Source organism: Chiloscyllium punctatum, chromosome 22 (genome assembly GCF_047496795.1).
Source record: "Chiloscyllium punctatum isolate Juve2018m chromosome 22, sChiPun1.3, whole genome shotgun sequence".
In the NCBI taxonomy this organism is placed as follows: domain Eukaryota; kingdom Metazoa; phylum Chordata; class Chondrichthyes; order Orectolobiformes; family Hemiscylliidae; genus Chiloscyllium; species Chiloscyllium punctatum.
In genome coordinates this window covers 36861905-36884838 of record NC_092760.1, presented here as the reverse complement: position 1 = coordinate 36884838, position 22934 = coordinate 36861905, and the positions used below count along the sequence as shown (strand labels likewise).

Below are 22934 nucleotides of genomic sequence, written 5' to 3'. Positions count from 1 at the left end.
TATGGCGACCAAAACTGTACACAATACTCCAGATAAGGCCGCACCAGAGTGTTATACAACTGCAACATGAAGCAGATAGCTCACTTGCCCCATCCTGGGAAGAACAGTTGGCAAGTTGACAGGCCAACAAAAAGCCTTCTCCATGGCCATAAGAGTGCTGTAAGCATGCTCAATTGAAGCAGAGTTGGACATCTGCCCCTTGCTGGAGAAAGGCCCACTGTATGGAGCTGCCAGTCAATCAGATTGGCCGGCAGCTCTTGAAAGCCCAGCAATGCCCATAATGGGCATTGCAGGGATGTAGGCAGGCAGGCCAACAATGGAGGCCCAATGGATGCTAGAGTGATGTCAGTGAGGGGGCGGTTTGCGCTGGGAGGTGTTTGGCATATAAGAACGAGGGAGGTGGGATTTTGGGTTTTAAATTTCATGTCGGAAGGAAAGAAGGGGTTTACTTCCATCAGTGTGTGTCACTGTACCCCCACAGTACAAAGGGCACACAGCCCCTCACCTAGAGGATGGTATCTCCTTCCTTTGATTTTAAATACTGTGTTAAAACAAGAGGAAACCCCACTTCCAGCCACCTGTCCGTGCCGACTGTATCATGGATGAGCGTGAGATGGAGATTAATATATAAATAATTGTTTGTTTACCTGTAGTGGGAAGGTACCGATTTTGGAGCCCACCATTTTCTGTTATGAGACTGAGCTCAAAAGTGGTTAGGAAGCTGGTGGGCTGGGCACCTGTCCTGTATCACATGTCCCCCATGCCAAAAGCACATACTGTGAGGGTATATAAAGTCAAACCATTTGAAAGAGAAGTAAGATATTGTTGAGAAATATTGTAACTAAGAGAATACACTGGAATAAAATACAATTCTAGACCCATACAAGAGTAAAAGAGGCTCATACCGTTTAAAGTTGAGAGAAATGAGAAGTGACCTCATTGAAACCTCTAAGATTCTGTACATCTTTGACAGGGTTGATACAGAAAAACTGGTTTCCTTGCTGGAGAGTTTAGAAACTGGAGCCACACTCTGAGTTCGAGACTGAGGTTAGGGAGAATTTAATTCCTCATAGGATTATGAGAATCTTTGGAATTCTGTATCCCAAAGTGTAGAGGATATTCAATCATTGAATATACTCACAGATGAGGTCACTGTATTTATGGAAAATAAGGAACGTGGGATTGGTTGGAGAGTAGAGTTGAGGTTAAAGTTGTGAATCCTATTAGTTGGCAGAGCATTCTCAAGGGCTGTCTCGTCTATTCCCATCTTGTTTCTTCTTAAAAAAAGCAAATTACTGCGGATGCTGGAATCTGAAACCCTGGGTGGCAGAGTGAAATGTGATGAGGATGTTAGGAGATTACAGGGTGACCTGGACAAGTTAGGTGAGTGGGCAGATGCATGGCAGATGCAGTTTAATGTGGATAAATGTATGGTTATCCACTTTGGTGGCAAGTACAGGAAGGCAGATTACTACCTCAATGGAATCAATTTAGGTAAAGGAGCAGTACAGAGAGATCTGGGTGTTCTTGTACACCAGTCAATGAAGGCAAGCATGCAGGTACAGCAGGTAGTGAAGAAGGCTAATAGCATGCTGGCCTTCATAACAAGAGGAATTGAGTATAGAAGCAAAGAGGTGCTTCTGCAGCTGTACAGGGCCCTGGTGAGACCACACCTGGAGTACTGTGTGCAGTTCTGGTCTCCAAATTTGAGGAAAGACATTCTGGCTATTGAGGGAGTGCAGCATAGGTTCACGAGGTCAATTCCTGGAATGGCGGGATTACCTTACGCTGAAAGACTGAAGCGACTGGGCTTGTATACCCTTGAGCTTAGAAGACTGAGAGGGGATCTGATTGAGACATATAAGATTATGAAAGGATTGGACACTCTGGCAGCAGGAAACATGTTTCCGCTGATGGGTGAGTGCCGAACCAGAGGACACAGCTTAAAAATACGGGGTAGACCATTTAGGACAGAGATGAGGAGAAACTTCTTCACCCAGAGAGTGGTGGCTGTGTGGAATGCTCTGCCCCAGAGGGCAGTGGAGGCCCAGTCTCTGGATTCATTTAAGAAAGAGTTGGATAGAGCTCTCAAGGATAGTGGAATCAAGGGTTATGGAGATAAGGCAGGAAGAGGATACTGATTAGGAATGATCAGCCATGATCATATTGAATGGCGGTGCAGGCTCGAAGGGCTGAATGGCCTACTCCTGCGCCTATCTATTGTCTACTGAAACCAAAACAGAGAAAATGCTGGAAAATCTCAGCAAGTCTTGCAGCATCTGTAACGAGAGGAAAAAAGCTGACGTTTCGCGTCTAACTGACCCTTTGAGATTTTCCGGCATTTTCTCTTTTTTTGTTTCTTCTTAAACTCATTTGCTGATCAATGAACCTGGTGTTGGGTTTTCATTTAAGCTGATGACTGGATGTGCTGTGATGGTGGATACAGTAAGGCGTCACAGTAATTGTAGAGCCACTTATGAAAGTTCAAAGGAACAGGTGGGAAACTTGCAAATTTTAAATAAAATCTACCATTTGTAGATTGAAATTGGTGCATTTACAGGCTCCACCTTATTCTTCTGACCTCTTTTGACTTACCATGCAGGAAATTACCATTGTAGAAACTTTGTGGGATTGTACAGAATCACAGCCCTTCTCAGACTCCTAGAAGATATTTGATTAATTGATTTGAACAATCCAGCAGTGTGTTTTATTGAGTTCCATGCAGTGCTGCATGTCTATTATATTTTCTCCTGAAGTGCTGTTCTGACATGACACATTTTGTGATCCTTGACTGATGGCACCAGTGTCTTTGGTTGCCCTCAATCTATTCATCTAGTTATTCAGGGTCAGTTGCCCTGGGTCCATCTGCCAGACTAGTCAGAACTAAGCCATTGAAGGGATAACAAAATATTGTAGATGCTAGAAATATGAAATAAAGCAAAATGCTGGAAGTACTCAGCATAGGCAGCATGATGTGGATAGAGAAACCAATAAAGGTTTTTGACAATTTGTCCAAGTTGTGATAAACCTAAGTCAAATCAATGACTGAAATGTTGACTTTTTAAAAATTATCTTGGAAATAAGGCTGGCCTGCAATCCAACTTCCAGGCCTCTTAACATCCACCTCCATGACACAGTTGTGATGGCCTATAGTGCTGCCAAGTTAACGAATGAAATATTTTTGTCTTCACAAACTATGGTACTGTTGAAAAGAGTTCATATGGGTGGAATCCTTGCATTTTTGAGAATCTACCACTTCAGAGGAAAGAAACAGAAGTCCTTTAGGTATCAGCCATAATTTATTTGATAGCATTCTTATCTCTGAACCAAAAGATTATTGGTTCAGGCCTCATTCCAGAGACTCGAACACAATCGAGGTTGCACTTTTGGCAGTGCTATCATTTGAATGGTTCATTAAACAAGCCCTGCCTATCAGCTCCAGGCAGACAAGCAAGATGCCTTGGTACTTTTGCACAAGAATTGACAAATTCTCCTTGTTGTCTTAGATAATATTTGTTATTCATCCAAATCGATGAAACAAGACTGTCTGGTCACCAACCTGTTGCTTTGTTACAGCTTTGTGTTTGCAAAGTGGTTGCTGTATTGCCCGCAATACAGGAGTTACTATGCTTCAGAGCTTCTTAACTGACTTGGGATGGCCTGAGGTTATAAAGGGCACTAAATAGAAGGCGCTTTTTCTCCAAGACTTTGTGTAAATCTTTATCCTCCTTCAAAAATGTTTTGAAGGCAAACAGTATCTTAATCACGTGGGTTCTTTGCTTATAGGTAGATGTCACCCATGAAGAGAAGCAAATGGCATGATGCTAGAAGATAGCGGCAGGAAACAGCAATGGCAAACTGAGCTGCTAAAGGCTTCTGCCATTGATGTTCTCCCTTGCAAGAAGTTTTACTATCCAGAACACTAAATCTAAAAATAAAATTAAATAAACACACCATGTCCTCATTATTGCTCAGACTGTGTTAAATAGAGATGACTCTGTTCTCATACTTACACTATGACTTTTTTTGATTTGTCTATTTATTTGATGGGTTTATAGATGCAAGAAAGGTTCGCAGACAGAACTGTCCACTTGGAGATGGAAAAGAAAGTGAGTAAAGGATCCCCAAAGTAATACTGGGAACAGATACGGAACACCTGTAATTACGAAAATGAGTATTGGGTGCTGGCTGATGTTGGCAATTAGTCATCCTGAGAACGTTATAAACTAAGAGATGATGCTACACATGTACATGAAGAAACAAAAACAAAATACTAGATTATTCAAAATAAGAAAAACTAAAACAGAAAATGCTTGAAATACTCATCAGATCAGGCAGTCTCTGTCAAGACAAACAGAATTAACATTCAGACTGATAACTTTGTTAGAACTGTTAGCTGAATTGTCTCTGAATCCACTTCCAATCCACATCAGAAGCTGATCTAGAATCCTAGAATAGAATTAGAGAATCCCCACTGTGCAGATAGGAGCCATTCGGCCAATCATGTCTTCTTCAACCCTCCGAAGAACATTCCACCAAGACCCACCTTATCCTGTAACCTTGCATTAACCATGGCTAATCCACCTATCCTACACATTCCTGGGCACCATGGGCAATTTAGCATGGCCAGTCCATTTAAGCTGTAAATCATTGGATTGTGGGATGAAACTGGAAGACTCCTGCACAGACATGGAGAGATCGTGCACACTCCACACAGGCAGTCACCCAGGGGTTTAATTGAGGGGCCAAATAACTGATTCCAGCTCAAATTTATTTGCATGTATCTTGTTAGAGGAAACTGAAGGGCAGAAGTAAATTTTATTTTTAGATTAGCAAGATGTTATGAGTGGTGTACCTCAATCTCATCTGCATAAATCATTTGGGCAAATTACTAGAAGTTAGGAGACTTGGCAGACTTAAAAGAAATGTTGAAGAGTACAGACGTGTAAGAAGGTGCATGACAAATATAGTTCGCAATGGAGAAGTAAAAAGCAGAACATTTTGAGTGAATAAGTATACCTTAAATTATGTTCCGAGAGCACGAAACAGTTAATTAGACATGTTGATCTTTAAAAGTTGGAAAACAAGAAAAAGTAATTTAAAAACAAGAAATAGGATTTAGTATTTATGGATATTTTCTAACTAACCTATTCAGTGATGTTATTGTATGCCTCTAGAGCAGATGGGACTTGAACTCAGGCCTCATGGTCCAAGATAGGGACACTACCCATGTAGTACCCCTATATTTATGTAAAAAACATAGAAAATCTAAATATCAAAGCAAGGAATTGATGCTGAATTTGTGCAAGAAATTGAGTAAGGCCATGTTTAAATGTAATATGTACAGTTCTGGACAATCTGTCCTAGAAAGGAGTCATAGAAAAGGTACACCAAAAATTCACCAAAGTGGTGTTTGTCGTAAAAGTGTGTGTGTTTGGGGAAGGGAACAGGGTTGCTGCAGGATTCAGGGAGGTGGTGATGTTTTTCTGCTTTTTAAGTAGCAGACATGCTAAGGTAGATCGTGTTCGCCTTTGACAATATTGAAAAGCTACAAAAGGATGAATTTGATTTCCATTGGTTGGTACATTGTAACATATGGAATCATCATGGGGGGGTTATTAGAAATATATAGTATTTTACCACAAGTCAAGACAGAAACTGGCAGGCAAGTTAAATGGGAATTGGATAAACATTCGTCATAACTAATATGTAAAATTTATGGTGCATGGGCATAGAAATGACATTAGAATAGAGAGTTCCATTTGATCAGCTAGCACCACACACAGACACAGTGGGCTGGAAGGTCTTTATTTCTACAAGACTACTTATTGACTTAATGCTATTCATGCCTCTGCATTGATTCAGACTTCTTTTAACAGGAGCGAAAGGCTTTAGAAAGAAGAATTTCAGAACTTGAGGAAGAATTAAAGGTTTGAGGCTTTTTCCCCTCCCTGTTGCACATTTATTTTGAAACAAATGGTTCTTGTTAATGGTCAATACCCTAAACATAAGCTTTTTAAAAAATATTTTTCCAGGTTTTAACAGATTTGAGGGCTGACAATCAAAGACTGAAAGATGAAAATGGTGCACTGATTCGTGTCATCAGCAAACTCTCCAAGTAATTGGCGTTCACGTCAACACTTGCACAAAGCTTTCCAGAGTGATGGGATGTACTCCACAGGTCTCCATGTCTAGATGCTTGCCTCACCTTCTTTACCTGGAGGGAATGCTAATCAAGCCACGCCTATTGCTGTTACAATAGCACCTGGACTACTGCCCCCGGATAGTTTTGAAAGGCATGTTCAATGAAGTCTATAAACGATGCTCATAACTGGTACATGTATCGACACGCTGCTGAGGGACAGTGAGGAATGGTTATTTCGGGAGCCCATGATAAATCAGCTGTCCCACTCTCCCCACAAGGACATTCTACATTTACCTGACTTTGCTGATGAGATTATAAAAAGGGCGCTTTGCTTTGCTCATTGTTTGTGAGCAGTTGAAGAAATGGATATTCATGGATCAGATTCAGAGCAAGGCAGGTCTGCTTGACTGACTCTTCCTTTTGCATTGTTTTATAAGGGAATAGAACAGAACAAGACTTAAAGCCATTTTTAAAAAATTCCTGCAGTATTTTTTGGATCTTCCACCAAGAACACATTTACCAAAAATTCATCTTCACCAAAGATTCCGACCTAACATACAAAACTTAACTTTCCTGGCATGCACAGTCTTTCATTGATGAAATACTCTGCAGAAGTGGACTTAAAAGAGGTGGTTAAGATGCCCTTACGCCCTTGTCAAGAACCCTTTGCCTCCCAAAAATAAGATGCACTTAGATTTGTGATCCCCCTTAGTTGATCATTAGCCCTGCTGACTATAAGAGAAGCAACAAAAAAAGAAAGAGAGAAGAAGAGACAGCCATTGAGAGTTACTTTTTAACATGAGGGGTTGAACCCAGGCAGTGGCACCATACGTAATCGAGTATAGTTTAAAAATAGCTTGAACGTCAGAGTCATTGTTTAAACTCTGGTATGTGGGTTTGAAACTGCAATAGCATAAGAGCAGCAACAGTTGAAGGAATCATCCTAACATGGAGAGATTGTGAAAGATGTGATACTATCACTGGAGCAGTTAATGCTGCTGCTGCTGCTAATTGTCAAGGCTTTCCTTTTTTATCGGGGGATGTAGAAAGGGGAAAAAGCTGCACCTACATCTGTGCACGGAAATGTTTCTCAGTGTGAGCACTCAGAGTTTGAATTGCACTATATTTTTCTGCCTGCTAACTGGTTGGTTTTGATCTCTCCCTGTTTCTAAAACAAAAAAACTGCCCCCAATTTTAAAATCTTTCTCCTGCCCCTCTCTTGCCAAAAATAAATCTTCTCAGGTCTTTCCTGTATCCTGTACCAAAATATCAGCTATTCTGAACAATCAGCACGTTCCACTTTCTTTGCCAAAAGAAAGAAACACAGAATGAGCAATATAAACAAAGTAGTCAGAATCTAAAGTACCATGGTACCAAAGAAGTATGTGTGTTTACAACAGTATATAATTTGCAGATCCTTTTATAATACAGCCTTTCGTACTGGTGCTGATAAAAAAAACCTTCCTTGTGGTGCTATTGAAGAGCAAATGTCTACAGTCTGGGCTCTTACATTGCTCCACTTGTAAGGGAGACTACAACCCTTTCCACTTCCCTCAAAAACATCTCAAATTTCTGTGGTTATTATTGAAAGCGTGAGATAGTAAAAGCATTAACAAGAGAATTAGTTGGTTATTCTGCTTTTGGTGTTGACTAAGGAAAGGATGCAAATCAGGGCACCAGAGAGAAGTATATTGCTCCTCTTTAGAAGTGAATCTGGGATCTTAATCTCCACCAACATAGGTGACTACATACTTGGTTCAGTATTTCATGCTCAGGATGGCTCTTTGTCAGTGCAGTATTTCCTCACTATTGCACTATTGTCCGCCCATATTCTGAAGTCCTGGAGTGGGGCTTGAAGCCCAAGCCTCCAGACTTGGACAGCAATGCTACTGATCAAATCAATGAATTGGAATATAAGTAAGAGACATTTTTTTAAATGCACAAATATCTGTGATATGAGTATGGTGGCCTCTTACCCAAATTGGTTACCTGCCTCCACTAGGTGATTTTCTTCAATATTGGAGTAGGCCTCACTATTGCCAAAAAAAGCCACAACCTCATTGATGCAATTATTTGATGAAAATGTTCATGGAATCCAGTCAAAAGATTGATGATCAATCTGATTAAGGATATTGTTTCCTAAATTATTCCTTTTGAAGATGCATAAGTCACAGTTACATCATTGCTAAACCCCAGACTCATTGCATAGCCAGCAAATCATTTTGGTAGATAAGTGCAGGGATTCCGGAGGACAAATGTTTAGATGCTTGCTGTTACTCTCTGCACTTTAAAAACCTGAAAGCTCTTAGGCTGCAGTCACTGACATTCCCCTCAACTGAATGGGACATTCTCTGGTCTATTTCTGATGAGGATCCAAGCAAGCACTTGCTCCTGAACTGAGGAATCTGCTGTTGCAAATAGAACAGTGACTAACTGATCTGAAAATGTAGTGACCAAGCAATATTGTGACACTTCTGTAAATTTGGCAATTGGCTGGGTGTCTCAAGAAAGTATTGTCCTTTTGCTTTGGAAGACTGAGCATTGCTGCCCCAAGGCAACACCAGTACATTTACATGACCAAACTGTCTACACTTGTCCACTGAAACCTTGTGGACTTTCCCAACATCACCTATAACAAGTTGTCATCCTTTGTCTGTTCCTTGGTTGGTGATCTCACAGAAAGTTGGAATATTCATTATGTTACTGTACTGTGAATGGTATGCTGGCAGATTTTAGTTGCAAGAGATTAGGGTCAGATACAATACAATGTAATACAGCACAGGAGCCGACCCTTTGGCCCATCAAATTTACACTAATTCCTAATCCTTATTTAGACCCGCTACTTATTGCCCATATCTATCCTTCTGTTTGCTTCCCAATCATTCGTCTATAAGATACACCTTAAATGTTGCTAATGTGCCTGCATTCTAGGCACCTACTACCCTCTGTGTGAAAATTTTTCACCGCACTTCTCCCCTTAATGTTCCTCCTCTTCAACTTGTGCCCACTTGTAGTTGACCTTTTCACCCTGAGAAAAAGCCTCTGACTATCCAACCTATCTATGCATCTCATACTTTTGTAGATCTCTATCAGGTTGCCCCTCCATCTTTCCAGTGAAAATAATCTGAGTTTATCCAACCTTTCCTCATTACTAAAAGTCTCCAGACCAGGCTGCATCCTGGTAAACCTTCTCTGCACCCACTCCAAAGCATCCATGTCCTTCTGGTAGTGTGATGACCAGAATTGAGACATCCACCATTCAAGAGGTCTTTAGATTTGTACAGCAATTACTTTTCTTCAGCATGTACACATTAAGATCAACAAGAGTTGGAACAGCCAGACTCTGTAAAGTTAGATTGAGGAAGTAGTTGAGTAAAAGATAGAATGGATGATCATTGTTTGGCACACTTGGAGGCAACAGAGGTGAACTGAACCATTCAATATCTCAGTCTTTCTTTGAGTCAATATGAAGGAGCAAATTCCGAGTTATATTTTGATGGCCAAAGCAAATGGGTTATATTAACAATGATCTTGCAAGTCTTTTATTTAATTTGGTGAAAGGATGACTGTACTTATGTACTTGCCAAATATCGGAATGAAACTGCGTAAATTAACAGTATTTCAGTAAAGGTGCTCTGCGAGAATGAAATGCCACAAAAATGAAATGCCCCAAAAATGAGAAGGAAGTATTTATTCCCACATCTGTGCATACATACCTCTTGGTGCTTCCCTGCTTATAGCCATTGTCCTCTTGAATTTGAAAGCAGAGAATAGATTTGTACATTTAGGAAAAGGGAGCAGGAATGGGGCAGGGGCTTCCTTCATACTGTGTACCTAATGGGTGAACACAGTGCACGTGCTCCATCACTTGTGCAATAATGCTGAGTTTTGTCTTTTATGCAATAATGTATAAGTTACTTTTCTATATGCTTGCCAACAAATTGCACAATGTCTTATTGTATAAAATCCACAAATGTGTTTGAAATGAGTTCTATATATTTCACCTTCCTCTCAAATGTAAACTTTATATTCTTGTACATTTGTATGTTAATATTTAAAAGAAAATTGTTGCTCACCAATTCACATCAACCACTGGTTAAAATTTGATTTGCTCTTGGTAAATATGAAGTGAGACAAGCTTCGCTATAATGTGTCGTGGTGACTGTGTTTTCCAGAGCTGTTTAGCTTTCTAGCTTTACCATCAGATTTGATCATGGCCTTCATTTTGATTCACCCTTCACTTTTGTACCCAGCCTTCACTCTCAGACCTCTGAATTCTCTTGTTTGATCCTTGTTAACACACAATGTCACTGTCTTTACCAGAATTCCCTCTCAGACCTGGATCTCAGTTTGGGATTTAGGCCTGCATCTCAGTTCTGACCTTCATTTTTGTAATTCTTCTGGAAAAAGAAGTTTTGAAATTCTATTTAACATTGAAAGAATGACATAAGATTTAATGTGTGATAGTACTTCACTTTTATTAGCACAACCAAAAACATGCTGCAAAAAATGTAGCTTACCCTGTCCTTTTAAGCAGATATTCAGTTCTCCCAGGACCTGTCAAAAATGATTTTTAAATACCGCAGAGATTCGTTCTCTACTACAGGCTATACAAATCATGCGTTGTCTTGCTGCATCTCCCAGATCCTCTCAAATTAACCTTTTCTGAGAGTTTCCTGGGTTAGTTTAGACTCTTGCTCTTAGCCCATCTCCATGGCAATGTGAATCAGATGAGCCTTGCGTCCTGGTGGAAATGTTGATTAGCTATCCTTGAGACCTGACCTTTTTTGCAGCAAATGGATTGGAAGTAAATGGACAGTTTGGAGCACAGATGTTTACAACCTGACTTCTTTCACACTTTTCAAGGACTTTGGAGACTAATTTTGTCCACTATTCGGACACACTCTGTGGCCATTTTCTCCAAGTGTAAGCAACTTGCCCCTTCTTCCCAGAAAAAGATCTGGGCCCTGTTTAATCTCTAGGCAGACACCAGAACAATTCAATTAATCCAGTCAATTTATTTTAATGAGAAGAGGCCATCCAAAAAACATAATTTCATAATTCTAACACAGGGCATTGCCTGTCTGAGATGACTTGTATGAAAAATAGAAATGTCAAAAGCCTTTATTTTGAGAGGGGAGAAGGTCTCAATTTCAAAACGTTAATTAAGATAATTTCTCAACAATACCATGTGTTTTTCTGGGAGTAGATAATATTGATACTGGGTATAAAAGTGAAAATATATTCAGATCTCAGCACTGCCATCCTTCGTATTGATGAGCACAATATGCACCAAAAATAAAAATATATATTTTACAAAAAAAAGGAACAGATTCATGTCATGTCCTATTAGCTGTCTTGCTGCTTCTAGACTTCCTCTTTCTCCTTTCTTCTGTACTTTGAATTTACATTTTTTCAGGTTTTATATCTGAAGGGATATTTGGGTACAGAACTCATTACAAAGAAGCATCTCCTTTAAGGATCCTGTGCTGTTATTGAGTGGAGCCCACCTGGAATATAGGAAAAGTGTATTTGCTTGGCTGAAGTAAGATGTTTGGGTTTTTCCAAAGGCTGGTAAGTTACATGACTCTGTTCATTGTGGAATGATGAATGGTTTTTTGACTTAATTATTGCATTCCACAATTGGGTGCCATCAAGATGCTCCCAATAATTCCAGATTTTAATCCAGACCATATTAAAGAATGGATTTGGTCTCTGCTCCCTGCTATAAGAGTATGTTGTCAAATGAATTTGTGCAGTCTCAATTCAGCTCTGTGATGATGCTGTACAATACAAACCATCGTTAGTCTCACTCAGAAGCTGTAACAACATTGGGTAAAAGAAGCAAATGTGGCACTGACACTGCACATGCTACAAAAGGAAGTCTTCATTTATAATTGCCAAATCGTGATTCGCAACAACATTTGGAAGTGCCTTTCTCAGTTAATTATGTTGAAATTGTCATTTTTGAATATTTCCAGTTCGCACTGTATCAAGAAAACAAAATTGACGTAGAGGTGAGTGAGGTTTGTAGCTGAGGTTATTAACCTTCAGAAATCATTCATCAAAAAAGCATCCCATAATGCATTGGTTCAAATTGCCAAATTTCTTAGCATGGACATAAACAGCAACTGTTGGCAGATTGTTGACAGTGGGGAAAAGATGATATCTAAATCTGATATTGCCCCTAATGCCCATGGCTGAGAGCATGTAACTCAACCATCTGGTCTACAAATGCTATGATTGACACTACAAGCACTAAGGTGGTACAGTGTTCTATGAGGCTGCAAATTATAGTATGATTACAAAGATTGTTTCTCGGTGACATCAGCTATATATAGACAATGTAAATTATTTTTAATTCGCTAGTTTTAAGATGGTGGCTATCTTGGCCTATTCATTTCAGTTGGGGTCAGTGAAGCTACAGAGAACAAACCAGATAATTTGGTTTGCAAATTACTTGGGATACAGGTTCTTTTTTGTATTCTCCCCAGCAGAATGTAAAACATGGGACAGAATTTGCAAGGTTGGGAGATTCTACTGGAAAAATAGATTTTGATATGACCCAGTTTAATTGCTTTCAAGGTAAAGATTTTATGATGAGGGAATGTATTGTGCAAGCTGTTGGCAATTTCATTTATTCTAGCTGTTTGTTTTCCAGAGAGCATGGTCAGAATTTTGAGAGAATTGGCATGTTTAGATAAAAAAAGATCATAGAATGATCCACTTAAGTTTCAGGCAATGCTGTAGAGGCGTATTAGTAAAGGACACCATATTGATTGTAAGAAAGGATTATTTTCTCTGAAAATCAGGAAATATTATTATGGTTGGAAACTAGGACACTCCAGGATTAGAAAATGCTGGTGCGACTGGCTTCTAAGTCACCTGGCAGTAGTTATAAATGTTACACAAAGTATTATGCAAAAGAAAACAGAGGCATATAACAAAGGCAATGTAATAATTGTGTGTATTTTAATTCATATGAGCAGAACAAACCAAATTTGTTAATGTGGCCTGAGATATGAGTTTACAGAATGATCCAGTGAAGCTTTCCAGGAACAATATGTTGGAGAACTAACCAGGGATAAAGCTACTTTAAATCTTGTAACGTACATTTGAGGAAGGTTTGAGAAGTAATCAAATATACTGTAGTAAGTATCATCTGGAGGAAAAGAAATAATGCAATTCAATTCCATATAGGTTTGAAAGCAATGGACTCAGGTATGCTAAACTTCAAAATATCAATTCTATAGATATGAGAGGACAGCTGACTAAGATTGATTGTATACTGAAAGATATCAAATATATCTCTGTTTATTTTCATCTATAAGTGGTTAACCATGTTCAGTAGAGCTATTCTAATAAAACCACAAAAACTCAGGAAGATCCATTGACTTAGGAATAGTGTTAGATTGTGTGAAAAGTTTATGTTACAAAGGATAATAGCCTGAGATTCGGTGTGTTTTGGAAACTAGCAAAGGGAACTAAAAATTACATAAAATGGGGTAAAATAGAACAAGTATCAACTAGACAGCAATGTATACTTTTAGAAGTTGTAAGAGCTTGTATATGAACAAGAGGTAGCCAGAAAGCCTGGGTTCAAGTGCCAATTGCCCCAGGCAAGTGTTGTTACATGTCAGAACAGGTTAATTAAAAATATCTATAAACAAAAGATAAGTAGCTAAACTAGACATTTGTCCCTTAGAGGTAAAAACAATGACTGCAGATGCTGGAAACCAGATTCTGGATTAGTGGTGCTGGAAGAGCACAGCAGTTCAGGCAGCATCCAAGGAGCTTCGAAATCGACGTTTCGGGCAAAAGCCCTTCATCAGGAATAAAGGCAGTGAACCTGAGATAAGCTAGAGGAGGGTGGGGGTGGGGACAAAGTAGCATAGAGTACAATGGGTAAGTAGGGGAGGGGATGAAGGTGATAGGTCAGGGAGGAGAGGGTGGAAGTGGATAGGTGGAAAAGGAGATAGGCAGGTAGGACAAGTCCGGACAAGTCATGGGAACAGTGCTGAGCTGGAAGTTTGGAACTAGGGTGAGGTGGGGAAGGGGAAATGAGGAAACTGTTGAAGTCCACGTTGATGCCCTGGGGTTGAAGTGTTATGAGGCGGAAGATGAGGCGTTCTTCCTCCAGGCGTCTGGTGGTGAGGGAGCGGCGGTGAAGGAGGCCCAAGACCTCCATGTCCTCGGCAGAGTGGGAGGAGAAGTTGAAATGTTGGGCCACGGAGCGGTGTGGTTGATTGGTGCGGGTGTCCCGGAGATGTTCCCTAAAGAACTCTGCTAGGAGGGGCCCAGTCTCCCCAATGTAGAGGAGACCGCATCGGGAGCAACGGATACAATAAATGATATTAGTGGATGTGCAAGTAAAACTTTGGATGTGGAAAGCTCCTTTAGCGCCTTGGATAGAGGTGAGGGAGGAGGTGTGGGCGCAGGTTTTACAGTTCCTGCGGTGGCAGGGGAAAGTGCCAATTGGTCCCTTAAAGACAGAAATGAGAATTATTATAGAGAATGAGGAAAGGTTAAATATAATGTTGGACAGATATTTTAGGTGAAATGTCCTGGAGAGCTAACTCAGAAATGTGTTTGTGCTCTCTTACTCTTTCTTATTTCCTACATAATTCCATTAAAGTCCTAGCAATATGCAGAGAAAAAATGTGATCATGCAGTGGGCAAAATGTGTCAGTGGTGCCAATTGCTCCAGGCAAGTGTTGTTACATATCTGAACAGGTTTATTAAAACTATTTATAAACAAAAGGTAGGTGGCTAAACTAGACATTGATCCCTTAAAAACAGAAATGAGGATTATTGTAGAGAATGAAGAAAGGGTTAGATATAATGTCGGACAGGTATTTTAGTTGAAATGTCCTGGAGAGCTAACTCAGAAATGTGCTTGTGCTCTCTTGCTCTTTCTTACTTCCTACATAATTCCATTAAAGTCCTAGCACTATGCAGAAAAAAATGTGATCATGCAGTGGGCGAACTGTGTCAGTGGTGCAACCTGTCCTCCACCTACAATGCAGCGGATACATGTAGTTGTAATCGGACCTCATGGAAAAGCAGGAGGACCTCAGAGTACAATGGGATCTGGGTCAGATGGGCCAATGGGCTGAGGAGTGGCAGATGGAGTTTAATTTAGATAAATGCAAGGTGCCACATTTTGGAGAAGTAAATCAGAGCAGGACTTATACACTTAATGGTAAGGTCCTTGGGAATATTGCTGAACAAAGACCTTGGAGTGCAGGTTCATGGCTCCTTGAAAGTGGAGTCACAGGTAGATAGGACGTTTGGTATGCTTTACTTTATAGGTCAGAGCATTGAGTGTAGGAGTTGGGAAACCATGTTGTGGCTGTACAGGACGTTGGTTAGGCCATTTTTGGAATATTGTGTGCAATTCTGGCCTCTTCCCTATTGAAAAGATGTTGTGAAACTTGAAAGGGTTCAGAAAAGATTTAGCTATAGGGAGAGACTGAATAGGCTGGGACAGTTTTCCCTGGAGCGTCACAGACTGAGGGGTGACCTTCTCTAGACTTTATAGAATATAAAATACGAGGGGCATGGAGAGGGTAAAATATACAAGGTCTTTTTCCTGGGATGGAGGAGTCCAGAACTTGAAGGCATAGATTTAGAGTGAGAGAGAAAGATATAAAAGGGACCTAAGAGGCAACATTTTCACATAGAGGGTAGTGCATGTATGGAATGAGCTGCCCGAGGAAGGTATCTGAATGGGTATTTGAATAGGAAGGGTTTAAAGGGATATGGGGCAAGTGCTGGCAAATAGGACTAGATTAGTTCAGGATACCTGGTCAGCATGGACGAGTTGAACTAAAGGGTCTGTTTCCATGCTGTCCATCTCTATGACTCTCTGACTCTACAACATGTGAATAATGTCAAGACCAAACAGCAGTACCCACCTTCGACAATAATCTCCCAGGGTGGCTGCTTGGGAGGATAGCCTCACCTTCTGCAGCTGGCATGACAGCCTTTGTCTTTGACTAGCAAGAGCTCTCTTTTTATTCTAATTTATGGTTGCACGAATATGGGTTATATGAGATCTGTGTTCCCTCTAATTTTGTTTCCTTCTGTGTGGACATCCAAGGTCTGTGTGTGGTACTAACTTCCAAACCAGAAATCAATACTGGGAATGATATGGATTATTGGTCACACATCTGTGCAACTTCAAACATTGTGTGAGATCCATAGTTATTCCAACTATCAAACTGAACAAATTATGTTGGAAATGAGATAAGAACTTCTTGTCCTTGGATTTCACCTGAAGAACTGATAAGCAATGAGATTGCCACCTCCTTCCATTGTGCATAATTAAAGCTCCATCCGACAAACACTGGGCTCCACCACTTCAAAATCCAATCCTGACACAGCACATACATCTGGGGGAAATATGGTTATTGTAGGTTTGTGCTCAAAGCCATTACTCTCTACATTCCTCCTGCCAGTTTTACACTTGTCTCTATCACTATTGACCTTTCCAACATTACCTTGCAGCTTCTCTCTACATGGTCTGCAGTTATGTAGTTACAACAGTTTCCTTCTCTGAAGAACATTAGAGAACCAGAGGGTTTTTCCTGTCAATCAGTGATACCATCATGATCATCATTAAACTCGTAATTCCAGTTTTCTTTTGAACCCATGTTCTAAAAATATTACCTGGGTATCTGGATTAATAGTCTAGCAATCATAACAGTATGCTACCAACCCCCATGTAGGTTCAGTTAGGAAAGCAAATAGCATGTTGTTTTCTATTGCAAGAGGTTAAAGGCAATGAATAAGATTTGTACAGGGATTAATTTGTCTACCCCAGCGGGTCATAAATGTTCCATCATTGAATATACTCAAAGTTGAGGTGGACAGCTTTTTTGGTGCCTTGGGTTGTTTAGGGATATGATGAGCAGGAATAAAATGGAGGTGAAATAGCAAATCATCCATGGTTGTATTAACTTGCAGAATGGGTTCAGGGGAGCTTTGTCATCTACTCCTATTCCTGCTATGTTCTTTACAAGAGGATCTTCAACTGCAGAGGAGTATCTCAAAGCAAAAGGATACAAATTGTAAGTGTGAGAAAAGCAAATAACAATGATAAAGCAGGCAGAGGAAGCCATAGACATGACACTGATGAAAGGAGTGAAAATAAAGAAATTCAGCAAAGGAAAGCAGCACCAACATGCACTTGAATTGATTGGGGAAGGCTGATCAGCTACAATAATTGAGCATCCAATCCATAAATATATGCTGAACAATTTTACCAAAATATAATCTGCAAAATCTTAAATAAGGATTTGCAGCATTATAGCCTTTGTGAGTTATAAACAAACCATCAGAAATTGAAAGGTGTGCATAAATAGTTGAAAATATAGTTTAGAAATGACGTAGAATTTTAATGAATTGTGCTTATCATAGAGAAAATCTTGAGCTTTTGTTGTAGGAGCACATCAGCATAAATTTAAAATGTTATGGAAAACTAGACTCATAGCTAAACGGAACTGGCAATGGGTATATACATTACATCAATTGTAGTTAGAGGGAAATGTAACATTAGTTCATTTGTTGAATTCCTAAATGTGAGACACAGGTCTCTATTAACCCTATCTCTACCCTAGGCCCAAATGATGATCTGGAGAATTTTGGGAATTAAAGTGATAATGGTGAGGTATGTGTATTTTGATGAGAATACATAAATGTCCTTTTTTTCCACAATGGATATTAAGACAGCCAAGTTTCCCAAAGTGAAGAGGTAAGTAATAAATGAACATCTTTAAATCGGGCTCCCATAGTGAATTTGGGATCTGAATTTAAAATTGCTTCAACCATGAAGCAACATATATGAGGGGTTTAAGAACAATTCTCATCACTAATTTTTATTTAACTTGGCAACAGAGCTGTTGGTTTTGTGGTTAGGTGAATTTTCATTCCCTGAGCAGGCAAGCAAATTTATATTGACAAGGCTGTTTTTCATATTTATTATGAAATGCATGTACAACATACAATTTTAAGAACCAAAGTTATTGGAAACGGAATATCATACAATGCAATTTATTCAGAAATGAATCTTATTTGATATGTATTATAGCGTGTTAAGAGCATAATGATGTAGATTATGTACAATAATAGTCCTGGATGCTACAAATGCACCACGATAATTGCTTAAAGATGTGGATCATACCAATATGAAAATTCACATGACATTAAGTGTTTGTATTAGATTCTATGACGTACAGCACCTGTGAGTTATACAGTAGTATTGCATTTCATTATCTCCAGTTTCAGCTACTCCTGTGTATCCTTTAACAATTTATAAAATTAAGTTCATGCAAATCTTTACTGCTGATGTCCTAACTCTCACTAAATTCATCAATCACTCCCATATTACAGGCTCCTGGTTCACCAGTGGCTCGATTTTTATATCATCATTCATGTTCAAACCCACCCATTCCCTTATTATGTTCTTCAGCTCTTCTACTCTTTTGAGAACTCTTCATTCTGTAACTTGGATCAACTCTTACTTTGGTAACTCTTTGGGAACAGTAACTCTTATCTCAGTTGTGTAGATTTGTTAGGTGGGAAGTACTCAAAAGGGCCCTGCAAGCATTTTACTAGTAGAACCTGGTGAGGATGGAGAAGTAGCGAATAATTAGCCCAATAAGGAGAATGAGGTGGTGAATTGCAAAATATGTATTTAGAAGGAAACGCGGATTCTTAAGGCATAAAGTGGTAGATGACTCATTAGTAAGGTCAGTGAAGAGTTGTGAAAAGAAGAAAAAACAGAAATGAAAATGGAGATTCATTCAAAAAAAAATTGTTCTACAACCATGAGTTCATTGAGAAGATTGGAAATTGGAGTAGCTTTGAAGTTGATTATTTCTAGCTGCCATTGGTTCTTTTCCAGTCAGCTAATTAAAGTAGAATATAATGTGACTTCATCTTCATCACATAACTTGTATTGAACATGGAATTTTGACAAACATTCAAAATATCAACAAACAAAAGATGTTGTGTTGAAGATTCACAATATAATATTTAGGAACTTAGTTTTTTTATGTAGAGGAAAATGGATTTTATTTTCAATTCGGTGAAGATCCAACTTTTTTCAAAGATCAGTAAGTAATTTTGAATGGTAAGTTACAAATAACATTTTTGTGAAGTCATGTGATTTTAGTTAAAAAAAAACTGGCCAGCCACCTGGCAGGTTGTTGCCAATATGTTTACTGACAAGTTTAACAATTTAGAGAGAGAGAAAGAGGCCAGGAGCAGGTGGTATTATTGCTGGATTGTTAATCCAGAGACCCAGGTTCGAATCCTGTCATAGTAGATAGTAGAGTTTGAATTGAATACAATAAAATTTGGAATTAAGAGTCTGATGATGATCATTGTCAATGGTCAGGAAAAACCTATCTGGTTCACTAATGTTCTTTACGGAAGAAAACTGGCATCCTTGTCTGGCCTACATATAACTCCAGACTCATAGCAGTGTGGTTGACTCTTAACTTCCCTCTTGGCAATTAGGGATAGGCAACAAATTCTGGCATTAGCCAGTGACATCCTATAAAATTAACAAAACAAAGGGTTAATTCCACATCAGCAGAGTTTCTGTTAGTTACAGTCTCCAAGCAGTCAGGGCTGGGGAGAGTTTTTAACTTGTTTAAAAGTCCAGAAGATAATGGAAGATGAACTATAGAGAACCGTATGTTCTTCTTAGGATGAAAGGCAAGGATAAGTAGGTGTAGGAAATGCTGGATGACTGGAGAACTTGAGATTTTGGTGAAGAAAAAATAGGAAGCATATGTCAAGTATAGGCAGGAGAGATTGAGTAAATTCTTTAAAGAGTATAAAAATAGTAGGAGTATACTTAAGATGGAAATCAGGCAGGCAAAAAAGGGGAGGAGACAGCTTTGGCAAATACAGCTAAGGAGAATCCAAAGAATTCTATGAATACATTAAGGACAAAAAGGTAATTAGGGATCAAATAGGGCTCCTCAAAGAACAGCAAGGCACCTTATGTGTGGAATCGCAAGAGATGGGGGAGATACTAAATGAGTTTTTCGCAACAGTGTTTACTGGGGAGAAGGACATGGAAAATAGAGAATGTGGGGAAATAGATGGTGACATCTTGAAAAATGTCTCTTTTAGAGGTGGAGGTGCTATATGTCTTAAAACACATAAAGGTGGATAAATGCCCAGGACCTGATCAGGTGTACCCTAGAACTCTAGGAAAGTGATTGCTGGGCCCCTTGCTAAGATATTTGTATCATCAATAGTCACAGGTGAGGTGCAGGAAGATCGGAGGTTGGCTAATGTAGAGGCACCATTTGACAGGTGGTAAGGAAAGGCCAGGGAACTATAGACCAGTGAGCCAGACGTCACTGGTAGGCAAGTTGTTGGAGGGAACCCTGAGGGACAGGATTTACATGTATTTGGAAAGGCAAGGACTGATTAGGGACAGTCAACGTGGCTTTGTGCATGCGAAATCATGTCTCACAAACTTGATTGAGTTTGTTGAAGAAGTAACAAAGAGGATTGATGAAGGCAGAGCAATGGATGTGATTATATGGACTTCAGTAAGGCATTCGACAAGCTTCCTCATGGTAGACTGGTTAGCAAGGTTGGAATACATGGAATACAGGGAGAACTATCCATTTGGATACAGAACTGGCTCAAAGGTAGAAGACAGAGGGTGGTGTTGGATGATTGCCTTTCAGACTGGAGACCTGAGTATCGGTGCTGGGTCTACTATTTTTCATCATTTATATAAATGATTTGGATGTGAACATAGGTATAGTTAGTAAGTTTGCAGATGACACCAAAATTGGAGGTGTAGTGGACGGTGAAGAAGGTTATCTCTGAGTACAACAGGATCTTGATCAGATGGGCCAATAGGCTGAAGAATGCCAGGTGGCGTTTAATTTAGATAAATGTGAAGCGTTGCATTTTGGAAAGGTAAATCGGGGCAGGACTTGTACACTTTATGCTAAGGTCCTGGGAGAGTTGCTGAACAAAGAGACCATGGAGTACAGGTTCATAATTCCTTGAAAGTGGAGTTGCAGGTAGATAGGATAGTGTAGGAGGTGTTTGGTATGCTGTGCTTTATTGGTCAGAGCATCAACTATAGGAGTTGGGAGGTCATGTTGCGGCTGTACAGGACATTGGTTCTGTCACTTTTGGAATATTGTTTGCAATTCTGGTCCCCCTCCTATCAGAAGAATGTTGTGAAACTTGAAAGGGTTCAGAAAAGATTTACAAAGATGTTGCCAGGGTTGGAGGGTCTGAGCTACAGCAAGAGGCTGAGGAGGCTGGGCTATTTTTCACAGAGGCTGAGGTTTTATAAACCTTTATCGAGGTTTATAAAATCATGAGGGGCATGGATAGGGTAAATAGATAAGGTCTTTTCCCTGGAGTGGGGGAGTCCAGAACTAGAGAGCATAAGTTTAGGGTGAGAGATGAAAAATTTAGAAGGGACTGAAGGGGCAACTTTTTCAGGCAAAGGGTGGTGCGTGTATGGAATGAGCTGCCAAAGGAAGTGGTGGAGGCTGGCACAATTGCAACATTTAAAAGGCATCTGATGGGTATATGAATAGGAGAGGTTTATTGGAATAAGGGCCAAGTGCTGGCAAATGGGACTAGATTAGGTTAGGATATCTGGTTGGCATGGACGGGTTGGACCGAAGAGTTTGTTTCCGTGCTGTACATCTCTATGACTCTATTTTGAGAAATACTGGAGTAAGTCAGTCGCTGATCATATAATTTTGTCTTCCTGGGAGACTAATGAAGTAAAAAAAATTACCGTCTATACTTGAATAATAGTCGATCTCCTATTTTTGGCCAAATAATCTGGGATTTTCCATATATCTCATGTAAAAATCTACCCTTGTTCTTCACAGATAACAGATCAACATTTATGAGTCAGTGTGCCGTCTGTCATGTTCTGCTCCAGCTTTCCAGTCTGCCAGTCGCTCCGCTCCACTCACGGTCCTCCAGTCCACTGGCTGTTGCGTTCCGCTCTGGGTTTTCAGAATTACCATAATTCGTGTTTTATTCTTTTTCATTCGTTTAGAGATCAATTGGGCTTCTGTTAATGATATGGTATGAATTTTGACGGCATGAATTTCAGACCGTCAAAAATAGTATTCGTGTAATAGTCAACCTCATAAATTTAATCTTAAGTAGTCAAACAAATTAGATTCTTGTTCAAGTTTTTTTAAATTCATTTGTGGGACTTGGTGCCGCTGGCTGGCCAGCATTGATAGCCCATCCCTATTTGCCCTTGAGAAGGTGGTGATGAGCTGCCTTCTTGAATCACTGCAGTCAATTTGCTGTGAGTTGACCCACAATGCCAGTAGGGAGGGAATTCCAGGATTTTGACCCAACGATTGTGAAGGAATAGTAGCATATTTTCAAGTCAGGTTGGTGAGTGGCTTGGAGGGGAACTTGCACGTGGTAGTGTTCCCAAGTACCTGCTGGCCTTGTCCTTCCAGCTGGAAGTGGTCGTGGGTTTGAAAGGTGTTGTCGAAGGATCTTTGGTAAATGTCTTCAGTGCATCTTGAAGATAATGTACACTGCTGCTACTGAGTGCCGTAGCGGAAGGATTGAATGTTCGTAGATGTGGTGCCAGTCGAGCGGGTTGCTTTGTCCTGGATGGTGTCAAGATTCTTGTGTTGTTGAAGCTGCACCCATCCAGGCAAATGGGGAATATTCCATCACACTTCTGACTTGTGCCGTGGAGATGGTGAATTTACTTTGGAGTGTCAGGAGGTGAGTTATCCTTCGTATCTGA

General features: G+C 39.9%; 1 protein-coding gene and 1 long non-coding RNA gene across 7 annotated transcripts in view; one reads left to right on the top strand and one right to left on the bottom strand.

Annotated features, from left to right (window-relative positions):
- LOC140493511 (protein phosphatase 1 regulatory subunit 12A-like) overlaps window positions 1-11433 on the top strand; it is a 160487-nt gene extending 149054 nt beyond the window's left edge. For all 5 annotated transcript variants that reach the window (XM_072592017.1, XM_072592018.1, XM_072592019.1 and 2 more), the window contains 3 exons: window positions 4059-4109; window positions 5880-5930; window positions 6036-11433. In XM_072592017.1, the coding sequence (XP_072448118.1) occupies window positions 4059-4109; window positions 5880-5930; window positions 6036-6122 (189 nt within the window). In that variant the 3' untranslated portion in view covers window positions 6123-11433. The remainder of the gene's footprint in view (window positions 1-4058; window positions 4110-5879; window positions 5931-6035) is intronic.
- LOC140493513 (uncharacterized) overlaps window positions 1-22934 on the bottom strand; it is a 151581-nt gene that overhangs the window by 75867 nt on the left and 52780 nt on the right. The window lies entirely within an intron of this gene.